The 17,347-nt window shown below is 40.5% G+C and overlaps 1 protein-coding gene across 4 annotated transcripts in view; it reads right to left on the reverse strand.

Moving 5' to 3' along the window:
- The window catches only part of DROSHA (drosha ribonuclease III), an 82,942-nt gene that overhangs the window by 26,912 nt on the left and 38,683 nt on the right, over positions 1-17,347 (reverse strand). For 3 of the 4 annotated variants that reach the window (XM_075417139.1, XM_075417141.1, XM_075417140.1), the window contains 7 exons: positions 16,096-16,195; positions 13,024-13,131; positions 8,284-8,391; positions 5,674-5,812; positions 4,947-5,007; positions 2,944-3,003; positions 137-236 (listed from right to left, as the gene is read on the reverse strand). In XM_075417139.1, coding sequence (XP_075273254.1) covers positions 137-236; positions 2,944-3,003; positions 4,947-5,007; positions 5,674-5,812; positions 8,284-8,391; positions 13,024-13,131; positions 16,096-16,195 — 676 coding nt within the window. The remainder of the gene's footprint in view (positions 1-136; positions 237-2,943; positions 3,004-4,946; positions 5,008-5,673; positions 5,813-8,283; positions 8,392-13,023; positions 13,132-16,095; positions 16,196-17,347) is intronic. The other variant, XM_075417142.1, reaches the window with a different exon arrangement.

Raw genomic sequence — 17,347 nt, forward strand, 5'->3', positions numbered from 1 at the left:
AATAGAAAACTGTATCTTGTACACAAAACACGGTAAAGACACTGATGTCCAAGGCAGGCAGATCCCTCAAGCAGCAACCCACGCACCAGCAGCACCCTACCTATGGGCGTAAATACAAAGATGCATAAAACCGTACCTTAGCCAGCATGGCCAGGTGCTGGTTCTGTACGATGGCCGTGCGGTACGTAGCTAATCCTCCTTCTTCCAGAGTGGGAAACAGGTAGTACAAATGGACACTGGCGAAAGAAAAATCAAATCAAGATGCTGTCAGCATTTGGTTAAAGATGAACCACGCATGCCTCTAGGGCCTTTCCCTCAGATGCTAGCTGGTAACACAGGTCCCTTCCCAAGATGGCAACTCACCTTGAAGTAAGGTAAAGTATCAGTACAGGCTTGGGGCTGACCTGCTGGAGAGCAGCTCTGCAGAGAGGGACTGGGAGTGCTGGGGGACGACAGGTTGACCATGAGCCAGCAGTGTGCCCTGGCTGCCAAGAAGGCCACTGGGATCCTGGGGTGCATTAGGAGGAGTGTGGCCAGCAGGTTGAGGGAGGTTCTCCTCCCCCTCTGCTCTGCCCTAGTGAGGCCTCATCTGGAGCACTGTGTCCAGTGCTGGGCTCCCCCCTTCAAGAAAGATGAGGAGCTACTGGAGAGAGTCCAGCGGAGGGCTACGAGGATGGTGAGGGGACTGGAGCATCTCTCCTACGAGGAGAGGCTGAGGGAGCTGGGCTTGTTCAGCCTGGAGAAGAGAAGGCTGAGAGGGGACCTAATAAATGCTGATAAATATCTGCAGGGTGGGTGTCAGGAGGACGGTGCCAGACTCTTTTCAGTGGTGCCCAGCGACAGGACAAGGGACAACGGGCACAAACTGAAGCAGAGGAAGTTCCAGCTGAACAGGAGGAAGAACTTCTTCCCTCTGAGGGTGACGGAGCCCTGGCACAGGCTGCCCAGGGAGGCTGTGGAGTCTCCTTCTCTGGAGATATTCCAGACCTGCCTGGACAAGGTCCTGTGCAGCCTGCTCTGGGTGACCCTGCTTGGGCAGGGGGGTTGGACTGGGTGCCCCACGGAGGTCCCTGCCAACCCCTAACATTGTGATTCTGTGATTCTGTAAAGAAATAAACGTTAAAACAATGCTCAATAATATTTGAGTGGATAGCAGTGGCAGCAGGGGAGGAAGAGTGCTGCTTCTCTACTGAGCATCTCTCCATCCCTGCAACAACATGCAGTTCCCTCACCTGAAGGTTTCTACCGGGTTCAGCACGGTTCACACCTAGAGGATGCTGCAGAATAAAGCACAGAGCGACCGCAGCCCCAAGCCATGCCTCAGGTACGCAGTGCTTTAAAATGACACTGCTGGTTCAGGCTGGACCACCACTCGGGATATTTGTTTTACAGTTTCTTACAAGACTTTAACAGATGCTAATGGACCCAAAGAACAGAACTCAGCAGTCTGTATTTATCAGATGCGCGAAGTCATTAATACCACAGAAAAAAAACATGAGTAAAAATCACAGGATTTAAACTGCCCTTAATGATATTAGTCGTTACGCAAGTAAGACACTTCATAAAACAGAAAAAAAACCCCTAAAAAGTAATTCAGTGATCCAACGACTATCTAAGTAAAGGATAAATGATTCTAAGTATCTTCATATGAGAGTGTCTAACCCATGACAGGAAGAAGTTAATCCAGAGAGGGTTTTCAACATCACCCAAATAAGGCTGTGGATGGCACTAATCGTTGAAATATTTTATTAATCCAGCACACACAGGGAGAAAAGCGCAGATGGATGCAACATTATTTAACGGCAAAAATTGCTGTAAAACTTAGAGGCAATCTAATCAAGCATCACAATTCACAAAAGCAGAGACCTGAAGTCAAGAGAGCTAGGGGACAAAAAAAAAAAAAAGAAAATCAGATAAATAGGTGCTTACAAGCTGTATTGAACAGAAATGTAGCTCAGGTGTTTTTTCTGAACGGAGACAAAAAGCTAGCTCAGAAAGTCAACCGATGGTTGATGAACAATGACAGTGAAAAAAGCAAGACATTTTCATCAGCAAGTCTTCCCTCTTATCAGCCTGTGCTGTTGTATGAAAGAAAAGGCCACTGGTTTTAAGGGCAGTAGAGACCTTTATAGACTAATAGCTTTTAATACCGAGTAGCTAATGGCTAGTACAGACTAGTAGAGAATGGAGATATAAGGGCAGGTCTGTTATTCATATAACAAACTTGCTTAAAGAGAAGCTCTACAGTGAACAAGACTCTTCCCCTATTAATACTAGGACAACAGAGTAGCTGAAAATGGATTATAATCTTTATTTTGTGCAAACTGCCTGCCTCTAGTACTCACGTAAAAGAGGCCAATGGAGGTAACAAATAATATCACTGTATTGCTCACTGATTTCAGAATACTCAAAACAGACCAAAACTGGAGCAACTTCCGACGAACCATGTTTTTTTGTTATTACTTCTGAATAAATCACATTTGTGTTCAACTACTTTACTTACATACAGACACTATGGAAGCTACAGTCCTAATAACTGGAAATAGAAGAAATGCAACATATTCAGTATTACTGATAAATGCTTTTCACTTGCAGCTAGAGAAAAAGAACTCATGGAAACAAGATGGCATGTTAAGAAAAATATCTTTCCTTTAAAAAAAGGGTACAAAATTCAACTTGTGTGTAGCTGTAGCTCTAACCCCAAACAACTTAAAATTGCACTCCATGCAACAGAAACTCTAGCTTTTCATCTTGTAATCTTCTTCCTTGTGTCATCAGCACAGAAGGAATTTTCAAGACAGCTGTGTGCTCATGTGCAGCTCTAAATATCAGGCAGGAGTGCAAACATACACAGGCATAAAGTAGACACTGCAAAGCTTAATAAGCCCAACAGTATGACAATAACACACAAAGGTGAGGACTGTTGAAGAATTCCCCATTTACCTTGTTAAGAACTCCACCACAGCATCTCCCAGAAATTCTAACCGCTCGTTGTGATTAATCCTGAAAAGGCATTTTAAGGTTTATTATCAGCTAAGTAACACATACTGGTTATTTACACAATACAATTAAAACAGAACAAATCAGAGTTGATTGCTAATCAGTCATGACAGGCTTTCTTGCAGCCTCTCCCACCTTCTCTGGGTTACAGTTCTTTCCAAAACAGAATAACAACCACGTAAATCTTGAAACTCAGGACTGACACCACCACCACCTTTGAAATTTTCGTGTGTTCCATTCTGAGCTACTGTCAGAGCTTAACAAATGGAGCAAGGAAACAGTACCCTTGATTGGCACTGAGGCTGGGTGTCTTTGTCCATCAGAGGACACCAGGTGATTGAAACAAACAGCCTGTCTTCCCTCTTGTTAATGCAGCCAGGGAAGTGTACGCAATTAACATCAACACCTGCAGGGTGTGATGACTCTGCAACAGATTCATTGGTATGGCAGGGCTACAAGGGAGTAAGTACTTTCATTTTTCATAGCATGTTTAAATGCCCTGTTTTCTGTAATCTCCTTTGAGCTCGAAAGAAAAAATGGCTGGACAAGAAGATGCATTCAAAGATGCCACTGAGCCGTCAGAATCTTCTCTTTCCTGTGTTTTCCTTTTCTTCTGTCACTGCGCCTGATTTTCCTTTGTTTTGCATAAAGTTTCCTCTCCTCCAAGCTCTCTGCCTGCTTATCTAACAAAGGATTAAAAGGACACAGCAGCTGAAAAAGAATGTGAGTTTGTCTGCTAACCTGCACAAATTTCTGTTCTACACATCAAGGCGTGAGTCGCACCATTTTGACTTCACGTGGTTGTAACAGAACCAAGGCCACTGCCACAGGATTTTCTTTTTTCTTTTTTAAATCCAGAAGACCCTTCTCGAGTGTTTGACAGCTTTTATTGTAATTTGCACTCCCCTAACAATTACATAGTTAGTCTAACTTCTGAAACAGCAGGCCTTTGTTATGGGCTGAAAGAATTCAAGTACCTCTTCTGTGTAAAACAATAAAGCGTGTATAAAACTACAGCTCCTCTGTGTAGCAACACAGTGGAAAACACAGACCTCTCAGAAGTGGGATTTTATATTTCTGTGTTATTTTCTGAGAATTAAGACAATTTAGCCTTATCTCACATTAAGAGGGCTGAAGTAAGCTTGAGGTTGACTCTCAAAGGGCACGATCTAGCTGAAACAGCGTTTGGAGAACTCTGCAACAATAATTTATTCAGAACTCAACTTCTCCCATTCCCAAGCTTCCTCCAAAATTCTGACTCTTAAAAGGCTCAGTTACAGCACTAGCTAACTAAAATACACTCTGCCCTCTAGTTCATGCATTTAGGAGATTTCATGTGCAACTACTTCTTGCATTAGCCCTATGAGCTTTGTTTATTCACTTTGGATAAATATGGTGTCTGTGGCTATAAACCACATATTAAACATTACTTATTTGCACAGAATTCTTAGCGGTCATTTAAGGATTATTACACCACAACATTAATGGGTTTTGCATGTGTCTTTAAATTGGACCAGTGAATCAGTGAAGTGCACGTTCAGTATCACAGTCGTGTTAACAAGGTGCCATGCCAAGAAGGTACTACTGTGAGGAAACGTGATGGAGAATCCAATTTATAGCAATGATAACAATAAAAACAAATCTTATCTTTTATTCTGCAGAAAGCAAAAAGGTAGGCTTTTAGTCCTCCTCACTTCAAGGATAAAACATAAATGATAGAATTATCTGTTAAAACCTTCCTTGGGAGTTTTCTACAAGCATGACCAAACATTTACTATGTCACTGCTAATGGAGGTTCAGCACACCTTCATAATGTAAAAGTCAATTCAAAATGACTTCCCATTTCAACTATTTGCCAAAGCTGCTGCTGACAGTAGGTTGGTTGTTTCTACTAAACATCTCCCTCTGCAACAGCTTCCCTACTTGCAAACAATTCTTTTCATTACCTGGAAGGAGCTGGATCATCCTGTCCCAAACGGGACATAATATTTATCAGGGTGTTTATCCCTAGAAATAAAAACAATGCACTATTAAATAAACAACCACTAATTCAATTTGACTAGGCTTAGAAAATAATTACTCAAAATGTTTCTTTGTAATTGCTATACACAAGATCATCCAATTATTTACAGGGTTTACTTAAAGCAAGTATAATCCTTACAGATGCTCTCTGCCTAACTGACTGCAGTCCCATTTCAACACTATTGTATTTTTTAATTCGGAGTGCCAGATAAAAGTACCACCTTTGCATGAAAAAGACATTCCAAACATTACATAAATAATAAACAATTTACTTAATTAGAGCTGAATATGCTTTTAAAGGGTAAAGAATATTCTGCAGCAGACAGACCACACATCTTCACATTAATAAGGCACTTTTACAAAATAACCTCCAGTTTGCTCAACATGTTGAGCAGAAAGTTAAGAAAACAGCAGTTGCCAAAAATCAAAGAAAATACATCCTCCCATTTCTTGTCCTTGCTTATTGTCAGCTCTTTACTTGTTGATTAATTTGCAAAATCCAGTCTTTTAGAAAGATCTCACTGGTGTCTGTGTATAACCATTGAAATCCTCCAATGAAGGGATCTCAGAAGAACACTGCCCAACAAAATAATAATGGACAAAAGGTTTTCTTGTTGATTAAGTGTAAGGTGAGAGAAAGTAACAGCATACCTTTTTTTCTCATGTGCATATGGTGAACTTTTCTATCTCCGTACTTTGGCTGTCGAATCCCACAGTTGGATAAAGAATTTCTGGCATGATCTGGATTCATTCCAAAGTTTAAGTGGTGGCTTGGATGAGTCATGGCAAGCTATAATGCAGCAGCACATAGAGGAAAAAACCAAGTCTCAGCTGTATTTTTGCAAATGGAAAAAAAAACCCAAACCTTAGACTGGTAGCTAATAATCATTATTTTTTAGTTTGAAGAAAGGCTACAAAGTGATGTTGTCAATTAGAAACTTGGTTCCAGCAATTTAAATATAGGATGTGCTATTTCAGATGTCAGAAAGAAGCAACATTTATGCCCAATCATCAGTTTGACTAATTAAATTTCAACAGGTTATTTTCTTTAAAGAAAAATTAGTTTAGAAGAGAAAAAGCACAAACTGACAATTTGCCCCAAGAGTTCTGCTTACCAGCTTTGCTGACCTGATTTCAATACATTTGCTTATTTAAACATACATTCACTCTAACATTGTAGCATAACAATTCATATTAGAAATATGAACAACTATAAGAGCTTCACAACCATTCACATACTTGATTCAGGTTATTTAAAGATCTATAAAACTTTCCTACTTCAAAAAAACAACCAGCAACAAACAAGTATATGATCTCTGGCAGGGCTATTCACAGAACTCCTCTTTCTCTCATGACTATACAGGGCCACTCTTCAACTGGAAGTGAATGGCAATGGAAGGACTGGTCTTTTGTTTTCCATTTGTACCATCTAGCATAATCAGAAGCTCACTCTGCTGCTGACACCACCACTACAAAAATGGCAGCAGTATATAGACCTACAGCTGGCTTTTATGACTCCGTCCTGCAAACTCATGCGTTTTCTCTCTCTCTTTTACGCATATACACCTAAAAATGTCATGCATGTATAAATGCATGTGTACACACACCTTGTATATGAAACAAGAGATACATTGGCAAATTCAAGCTGCAGAAAGTTACTTCTGAAACACTTGCAGGACTGGTGATGTAGGCTGTGAGCTAAGACATTCCAGTAGTTCATTCAAACGTTATCTGTGGCTTTCCAAACAAAACACTTAGAGAAGTTTATTATTTTAGAGAGTAAAATTATATTTAAACAACAATAAGGACTTTCTTCAAGTCCTTTTTAATTCCCCACTAATATTAATAAGTTTGTCATAATTGCACATCCTCAACTTCTGCTCCATCTGAACTGGATGACACATTACAATTTATCTGAATAGTTAAATTAGTGTAACCTTTCCTGCCCAGTCTGTACTTTAAAAAGAACACATCATGATGAAACACAGAAAATCAGTGCAAAATTATACATCTAATATTGCCTATGCTTAAGTAGGTGAGTGGTACTATACATGTTTTTAAAAAGCTCTTTCTCTTCTGGAACAAGTTTGTAGGTTTTAAATAAATATGCATAGGAATCAAGCATTAAGAAGTACTTTGTTGTAACTAAACATTAATTTGAATAATGCTGACACGCTTCATCTTAAGCTTTCTCCCCTTTTTGCTTTCAATTTGCTTTTTGGTTTGTGTGATTGGAATCAACATTTTGAAGATTTCCATCACTGAATTTTTACCTTTCATATTAAAACTAAGGCAGGCTACAAACAACCAAATCCTATAAGATGCTCAATGTTTAATGTAACTTTCAGTAGCACAAGCCCTGAAAACCAACTTGTAGAAAACAGAGAAGCTATGAGAAAAGATTTCTCCGTAAGCCTCTGCTTAAAGTAGTTTGGGAGTAAAGTCTCCATACACATACAGAAACTGCATTTTTAACTTGGAGAAAATTCACCTTTTTGAGCCCTAGTCAGTAGAGAGAGATGATGCTTATTTCAAGGGGGAACCCTGAACAGATGTCTCTATTTCCCTTCAGTAACTTCAACAAAAACGTAGGGCGAAAGGGGCCACCATGCCAAGAGTCAGCCTTCTGGAGCTGATCAATTCCAACTACGCACTTACATAAATGACTGGTTATGCAACGTGGTTGCATTTAAAACAGATTAAAAAATTATCCTTTCCAGTTCCTGCCCTTGTTAGTAAATGCAAAAATTTCATCATGTACTTGCAGAAATCAAGAGTTGAACAGAAATTTGCAAATTCCTTTTCACCAGCCATAGATGCGAAATAAAAAGGCAATGCTGAAGTTATTCTTCTTTGGAACAACAGACTATAACAGGAAGAAGCAAGGCATGTATGCTCATCTGCAGAAGAACATCATATTCTTCACAAATATCTAAAAATGAACTTACATGGAAATAATGAGTAATGTACCTGACACTCTTTTCAGTAAACATATCTGTCTTTCTACACGTTACAAGCAAAGCCAGACCTACCACTGGAGCAAAGGTAGGTGTATGCCTACGTGCACAATAGATGTCTCTGTTTAGAAGTCTCTTGGGATAACTGAAGCTTTTGAAAGATCTGCAGTGCAGGTAAACAAGAATGTCCAAGCTGTGGCAATGCCATGCATTTCTCAAGTTGGTACAGCACGTAGGATTATGGATAAACTCAATAACATCAGGAAGACAAACCAGCAAGGAGTTTATTTGTTTCGTATCTTACCTGCAGCAAGCACCTATCTTGAAAAGTGTAGCCTATCAATTTGTCCAAATGCATCAGACACTGATGGTAGCGGACATGGTGGGTGAGGACAGGAAGCATCATTGCGTGCTAAAAAACAATGGCAACAAGGAAAAGCATTCAACTTCAGTGTACAGTACAGAGCACTCAGTTGATTAAGCTATAAATACAAACATTTTCCATTTGTCACAACACTGAGTTTTAATGTTTTGGTTTAAATGAGAACAAAACAATCCCATGGTTTCCCAACCTTCACCATCAGAGCACTTCATTAGATCAGATTTGTCCATCTGCATAACCACCGTGGGGACACAGCCCTGCCCAGGCTAAAGAAATAAATACAGGAAACCAGTCTTCTACTGAAGAATTTTGAATGAGGTAAAAAATGTCTGGTCACCAGTAACATCAAATGTAAATAAGCCGTGACTGAATACGATGCTGCATGTTTGTACCTTCTCGTTTAACACCCTGCAGTTTTAGGTGAGTACCAAAGATGAAGAAAGACCATCTCCCCTCCGCCTCCTAACATTAGGGAAGAGGAGCTTCACACAACTTTAACCACCTTTCACCAAACAACAGCAGCTATTTGATTTTCAAACACATTTAGTGCCTTGCTTCATTTCCTTCTGAGGAAGAATTAAGGGCTTTGTCTATTTTGTGGCAACAAGAGTCTCCCTCTTTCAGTGTTTTAAAGCAGGAATTCAACACTAACATTGACTTCGGATGGATCTGGGTTGAAATAAGCAAGTGCTACAGTTTATCAGTTCAGTAGTACAGCTGGTATGATATCAACATTAAAAAATCTTGCATAAGAGTGAAAAGTAAGAGCTACAGGAGAACTGTCAGTATTTTAAGAATTTTATGCATGTGACCATTTTTGTGACACTGTTATAAAATTTAAGTTCTTCTAGTCATTCCTATTAGCTACATGACAAGAATATATTCAAAAGAATAACTTGTTTTAAGACAATCAAAATCTGAGGGCTATCACTATTAATTTCAGAAAGAGGAATGTGTATGATTACAGAAGATAAGTATACACTGTGGAGACATGCAAGAACAACAAGCATACAAAGCCAATGATTTATGATTTACAGAATAAACGATGTTATGGATTTCTGCATGCCATTAAAGAAAAATCAGCAGAAAATACAAACTGGCAAATGTTACAAGATTGTAAAGTTAAGAATAACCCATGGCAATACTTCCTGTTTAAGTAAAAAACTGCGAAATTCTTGAGAACCAAACACAGGCATGGAAAGTAGTTCTAGAATCATAGACTCCTTTAAGCTGGAAAATAATTTTAAGATCATCGAGTCCAACCCTTACTATAACACTGCCAAGTCCACCACATGTCCCTAAGCACCACGTCTATGCATCTTTTGAATAACTTCAGAGGTGGTGACTCAACCACTTCCGTGGGCAGCCTGTTCCAATGTCTGACCACTCTTTCGGTGAAGACATTTTTCCTAATATCCAACATGAACCTATGCAGGTGCAACTTGAGGCCATTGCCTCTCATCCTATCGCTAGTTACCTGGGAGAAGAGACCAACACCCGCCTCACTACAACCTCCTTTCAAGTAGTTGTAGAGAGTGATAAGGTCTCCCCTCAGCCTCCTCTTCTCCAGACTAAACAAACCCAGCTCTCTCAGACGCTCCTCATCAGACTTGTTCTCCAGAACCTTCACCAGCCTCATTGCCCTCCTCTGGACATACTCCAGCACCTCAATGTCCTTCTTTCAGTGAGGGGCCCAAAACTGAACACAGCACTCCAGGTGCAGCCTCACCAGTGCCAGTACAGGGGCACAATCACCTTCCTGCTCCTGCTGGCCACACCATTCCTGATACAAGCCAGGATGGTGTTGGCCTTCTTGGTCACCTGGGCACACTGCTGGCTCATGTTCAGCTGGCTGTCGACCAACACCCCCAGGTCCTTTTCTGCTGGATAGAAGTAACTAGCTAACAGCACGAAGAAGACTCTCTGGATCTCTGAGTGGAAGAAAAATACAAAACCACTCTAATCAGATAGAGTAAGTGTAAGTGAAATTTTATTTTGTTACCATGTCACTCATTTAGAGTTTTCTTAGGGCAGGGAATACCCCTCCTATCTCCATATAAACTGTACAGGTGTGCTTCCTATGTATTCCTTCATAGAAGCAATTCCTTACAAAAAAATCCAAAAAAAAAAAAAAAAAAAAAAAAACGCAACCCAAAACTTGTCTCATGTCACAACTCCGCTGCCCTGCCTGTATGTTCCACCACACTAAGCAGAACGATTCCCTCAAGCAAGGTTTAATAGTCTTTATACCAACACATGTAGCCCTAAGTTTGAAGACTGAAATATAAAGTTTTAGGTTTTTATCAGCTGTGGTGCAGTGAACGAAGAATTGACATCTCCCTGGGAGCACGCAGAAGGCCTTTAATTTGACTCTTGCAGTTATATTGACAAAGTGCTGCTTTCATGGCACTAAATACTTGACTGATTCGATTAATGCACATCATGTTGGACTATAGCTATTTGATGATTCTGATGTTTTATGTATTTATCTATTTATAAGAAATCATATTTATCTCTTTATAAGAAAATAAAATATATGCTTTAAAACCTGAAAAGAATGGCTGGTGATTAAAAAAAGTCTCCTGAAAACATATTGCCACAGGAGTTATCCCATAACCTTGGTACTTGCTACTTGCATCTGGTTACAAACGTAGAAGTAACTTCTTTTTGTTTTGAAATATATATGAGTTTAACTATGCTGCATGTTCTTTTCTTGCTGCAGCTGGCTTGGCAAGTCAGGGACTCTCCCAGGTGCCCCCAGCTAGTGCCACCATTCCCAAGGCTGGCAGACGATCCTGACCTGAAGCTACTGTGAAGAACCAGGTGACCTGAAATATTTTGACATGCATTTCTCTCCTCACCTTGAATGCTTCAAACAACTGTTGAGGGCACACCAGCAACAATACAGGCAACGACAGGGGTGGGGGTGTGTGCGTGGTGGGAGGGTTGGCATCTTCTCAGCATGGCCCCATCCCTCCACACTGCATAGTACGTACTGCCCAGCTTAGTGGAGAAGTAGTGCACCTCATCTACTGGATAACTTCAGGGGAGCCTGGCAGAACACAGCCATTTTACATTTTTGGAACATTTCACTCACCCTTTTTCATCCCCCTCCAAGTGGTTCATTTCTGAGAGTGCAAAGACCAGCGTCATTACTGCTATGTGGAACTCAGAGCAACTGTAAGCTACCAGAGTGACTTCAAGGAGTTTCAATCTTCTAAACTGCAATGCTTCTAAAAGCATTGATTTTAAATCACTGCACTTCAGCTCTGCCCACAGAGTTGATTTCTGCATATTTAGTTTTAGTCTTCTTTAATCTGGCAAAAAACATGTGGCAACGGCAGCAGCCTTTCATGTTACAGACACACAGTTTGCCTACTCTTGGCCTCACAAAGAAATCAAACAAAAGGACCTTCACACCAGAACTGGCTGATTTAGATATTATGGCTGCAGATGGCCACAAAAACATGAAATAGCTTCTCTTTCATCGTTCTTTGGTGTTTTGCTGTCCTTCAACAAAAAAACAAAAAAAGCACATCCAAGAAGACATGAAGAGATGAATCACAGAAGATATTATGAATAACACAGAACTGTTTCAAGGCTCCTCAATTAGAATTTTACACTGCTTACTTAACCTATAAAAACAGGTACAGTTCACCACAAAAAATTAAAAAAGGTCTGTCATTTTCCCCAGCTATGTGAGAAAATACTGTTCCACTATTCTCTTTCTTCGACTTCCAAAGCAATAGTAGAATCCCCCACAAAGTTTCAGACAGTAGAAAAGCAACTGTAGTTATTAGCATTTCTATCCCATCAGACTGTCCCCTTTGGCCTCACCAGACTTCCAGGAGAACAATGGGATTTCTACCTATACCTTTGCCTAGCAACCCCAAAGTTTATACTTCATACTGTTAAGTCCATATTAAATTGTAAGCATTTAATTCTTAACAGCATCTCCAAAACAACAGCTAAAAAAATGATGCAAGTATACCTCTAGTATATTTATTAGGCTGTTGTAACTACTTGAATTTTACTAATACAATATTATGTAAAAATTGCACTTATTTTTATCACAAAGCTGGTGGCTGTCAACTGCTTCAGAATAAAATCTGGCAGAAATCCATACCTTGGAGGTGTCATGTGTATGAAACAGAGTATCTGAAATATCTTGCTACTGAGGGTCACCTGTTTTAACCCAGAAGTTAGTTGTGGTGGGTTTTTTTCTTTTTTTTTATCTAAAGTAAAAAGGTAATGCTTCATGCTTTGCTGTAAAATTTGTTGTTTTTTTTTAAATATCTAAATAGAAAAATACATTAAAATAAAAATATCTAAAACCTGGCCAACTGATGGATGAAGAAGCTCTTGGAGATCCACACTAAACATTCGTTTAACCTCCAGCCTCAAGCTGGCCATTCCTACCCTCTCTCCCTTGTTCTAATCAACCAGTGGCAAGAAAACTAAGATTTTTAAAATAACTTTTTTATGTGTGTGGAGGGGGTGGACAGGACACTCGAATAGTTCCCTAAATTAACAGTTCTTATTCAGGCAAAAGTATTAATTTCCATTTGGTTCTTCAGCCTAGAACCACAGCAAACCCTTGCAAGTGGTCAACGGCAGCTATCAAGCAAGAAAACACATCAGACTTCTCTGTGGTTTAGTCACCTGGCAGACATCAGAGCGTATCCCTGTCTTCCAGAATCCCTGGCTACTCAACTCGACGGTCACTTCACGTCTCATTGTGTTCTTCTGACGAATTTTCTGCAGTGCTTCCTAGACAGGGAGAGAACAAAGCTCCAGTGAAGAACCTTCTACAACCCAGCAGGATCACTGCGCACGTGAGCGCGTTCACAAACACCCGTTTAACGGTTGCTTTTGGTAAGAGGTTTCTAAGACTAGTCCAAATGTGGTACCTGCCAGCCACACACTGTGGTGGAAGTGTAGACAGAGGATTTTGCCAGATTAAGAAGAGAACAGAGCCATTTTACTGCAAATGACAAAACAACCCAGTCCAACTCATACATCCAAGATGATGCATAAGTAAGAAAGTTAAGGTCCTTATAATGAAAGCACCTTCTTTATGCCTGGGTGCAAAACAACCTCTTCATTCAAGTCTGTCAACACTTCTGGTTTGAAGCATTCAGGAGGAGAAAAACAGTAAAAGAAAGGCTTGGTTCTGTGACCTCGGCTACCTGATAATAGTTCCTGTTCAACATTGCCCATATTCCCAGTCTGGGAAAGGGGTCAGCATTTACTAGTCCTGGAGCCTACTATGATGAAATCTACCAATATTATTTCAATTTAAAAACTAAAAAAAACCACCCAACCTGTTTTGCCTTGACCACTGGCTGTTTGGTGTTGCATAAACAGCTTATTTGTCTCTAGAAACTACGAAAGGGGCAGAATCATGAAAAGATTCTGACAGATTCATTAAAAGAAAATATTTTCTGTAAAAATGGAATGAAAGAAAAACAGCTGACATAACTCGTCCCTGGATCAGGATCTCCTGGTTCCATTACTACAGAGCCCCCAGGGTACGAAAGCTCCCCACACAGCACGCACTAACGGTAAAGACTCCATCAGTGCTCTTCCTTCTTCAGAACATGAAACCCTTCAAAGCTGCAACCCATCCTCCCTCTCCTTCTCCTTTTCGCTATAGGGCACTTGCTCAAAGCTGTCTCTTCCCGGCTTCACAGTCTGAGGCCTGTGAGCATCTCTGGGCAGGAACGGGTGCCGTCTTCTGCTCCGCAGAGACTCACAGAGTGGTTCCAAGGGGCACATCTATCCAGATGCAGATTCATCAAACCTCAGACACCTCCATACCGAGGCATCTAGGATAGGAGGCTAGTTAGCCCTGGCTTCTTTTATAGTCAATGAAGGGGGATAGATGGCTTCAAAAAAATGCACTGCTGTCTCCACTGACTTCAACGTGAGCCTTCAGGTCCCATGTTATACACCTGTTGCAAATGTTCAAAGTTAGGTTAGAGGAACAAAGCCTCCAGGCATGACCTTCTCACAAATAATAACATCACACAATCTCATAGAAGTGAATGACTGATGGCAGAGGGCACAGAGATGCTTACGGCACTGCACCCCTTACGCATTGTCTAAAGTTTGCATTTGGAGGATGTTTTCTGAGATGGGTGCTACGGTGTTGGCTAGACCTAGCTGTAGTTTCAGGCTGACTGGCTCATGAGCATTCCAGTGTTACTCATAATATCTGATTCACAATGTTTAAAAGCCTATGTACCAAGCAGGGGCAGCACTACAGCTCCTAAGTTACTGACACCTTCACTGGCAAAATGCATAGGTTAGCCTCACACCACGCTTCTGCTTCAGCCCCGCATGCCTCCGACGGCGAAGTACTTTATAAACTCACTATGCTAGATAATATGGTCTAGAAACAAAAATCATCACACCACACAGTACGTGATAAACACCAAAGGAGCGTTTTGTCTTTTGAAGCAAAACATAATCACCCCCCCCATCCAGTCCTCTGCAATTGTACACATAAGTCATCCATTAGTCCCTAATGAAAAGACGTCTAGAAAACAATGATCTTCCTTTTGCTTGATCTGAGTGTAGAAAGCTGTAGCAAACAAAAACATCCCCTGTAGGGACAAAAATTTTTTTTCCTCACAACTGTGGCACAGTTAAGTCACAACATTGTGGATTTTTCCATTTACAAGTAAGGAAGCTAAAGGCTTATTTAATATCAGCATAAATAAAATGTTAACTAAGACTCTTGCTCACGCAACAGCATACTATGGTTTGTAGCAATAATAAAAATCAGGTGCAATGTCAAATGTATCAAACATTTACTGCACCAAAGCTACACAATTAGCAGCCTGGGGAAGACTCAGGAATTGGACTCAATCCTCATGGCTCCTTTCCAACTCAGGATATTCTATAATTCTATGACTCATCAAGGTTTCTGATCAATAAATAAAAACACAACACCACTTAAATACATTCCATCCGGTACCAAAGAAGGTAATTTCTTCTCTATGTATTCTTTATGTAAGCTGTCCAATTAACGGTGCCTGGTAGATATGCACCAGACAAATCCAAAGCTTCAGTCCAAGATCTTAAAAAAAACAGATACCTGAGAGCAGGCTGCTTTAGTCTATATTTAGGTGACTTTATTTTTCTGATTTTAATTCCCAATTAGTCGAGCATCTGCACTTAGGAAATGCTTATTGCTCATCACTTCAGGGGAAAAAAAGAGAAAATACAAAAATTCAACAAATACCTCATTTGTCATTAAAAATCTCTGAAAATAAAAACAACCAGATGATTCTGACTCAAAGATCTTAAGGAATGTCACTAAGACTGCCTAATAAATTACAGTTTAAAACCATGCACAAGTGTAGCAGTTTTTATCTCAGAAGAGCAATGTTTAAAATTATGCATCAGTTAAAAGTGCACTCTGAAATAAAAAGTCCTTCTCTATGCTAATTCTTGAAACCATTAATGGCATCGGCTATAAAGAAATTACGGTTCTGTAATGATCATTTCTATAATTGAGTAAAAAACTCGCAGTAGTTTGACAGCTGAAAAAAAGGAAAAAAATCCATTCACTAACAAGCAAAGATAAATATAAAATCAGTGTTAACAGGCTGAAAAGAAAATCTTTTGTGAAGGATTTCTATTACTTCCATAAACAGGGTGGTCATATGGCTTTATTCCAGCCTGAATTACTGTGCTCAGTCATCAGTTACGGGAGGCCCAGCATACCTCTCTTTGTGACAATTTCTGTTTATCAGCCTGTTTGACTTTGGGACTATTCGCCAGCAGGTGACGCAGCTTCACATAACTCTTCCACAGCTTTTGGTATCTGAAGGACAAAACCAGAAAGCAAATATTTTGGTCAATACACCAAAAGCCTCTCACCGCTTGTCCTCATGAACACACCGGTTGCTAATGGTGCACCCATATACGCACAGATTGTCTGCAAGCATCTTTTTGCCGCGGAACAAAAATCTCAAAGTGTTTTCCAAGAGAGGTGACGGTGCCTCTGCAGCTGTTCCAGCGGCGTGGACACAGCAGCAGAGAAGAGGCACTACTGTGCAGTGTGAGATGAACAGCAAAGCTCGGGGCAGAACCCAGGTCTCCCAGACACCCACCACGTGCTGAAAAGACTTGCCCCCAGCATGACATCTCAACCCAGGCAGGTGAAACCTTCCTCTTCTCCACGGGGTTTACCTATCGCTCACTGAAGAGCAGTAGTAACCTTTCCCAAGAACTGTCTGTCCTTACACTGGCTGCAACATTTCAGTGGAGCACATGAGCAAGTGCTCTACAAGTCACACGCAACACGAAGTCCTTCTGTGAACAGTGCAATAAAAGTTTAATTCCCTCTGGGTTTGGGCTGCACAGAAAGAGCAAGTCAAGTTTTCTCTGTGGTTAGCATATACTTAAGGCTTCTGGTTTCCTCCACCCGTCTAGCCCCCATATTTTGGGGGTGCCTGATTACAACTGAACTTCAATAACAGAATTTCTTCCTCAGTGAGAGTCCCTCTGTAATCTAGCATGAATTTTCACAAAACTTGTAAGAACTCACTCCATTGGTAAAAAACATCCCACCGTCACATTCAGCTGCAATTGGCCAACAGGTTCAAAAGTTGCTATGGGAGAAGCGACCACGAGAATCACGATATGGACCTTGTGTCCTTAGGAAACTATGCTAACTTCAAAATAGTATCATCTCTGTAGTGTTTTTTCAAGAAAACCCATAAAACTAGACTTTTAACAGGAAGCAGGGAATTAGAGGACAGAGGGGAGAAATTTACCCATGCAATTTATATTCACATTATAAAAGAAGATCCTCCTCAGCACCAATGTAGAGCAGTGGTTTTAGAAGGAAGCTATCACATCAGTGGCAAAGCAGTAAATGAAGCAGCAGCTCTGTTACCATTTCATAATCTTCCCATCACTCCACATTCACAGGCACACAAACAGATCTTTTTTTACTGGCATTTTTTCCATA

The sequence above is a fragment of the Opisthocomus hoazin genome, chromosome 3 (assembly GCF_030867145.1).
Source record: "Opisthocomus hoazin isolate bOpiHoa1 chromosome 3, bOpiHoa1.hap1, whole genome shotgun sequence".
NCBI classification, from domain to species: Eukaryota; Metazoa; Chordata; class Aves; order Opisthocomiformes; family Opisthocomidae; genus Opisthocomus; species Opisthocomus hoazin.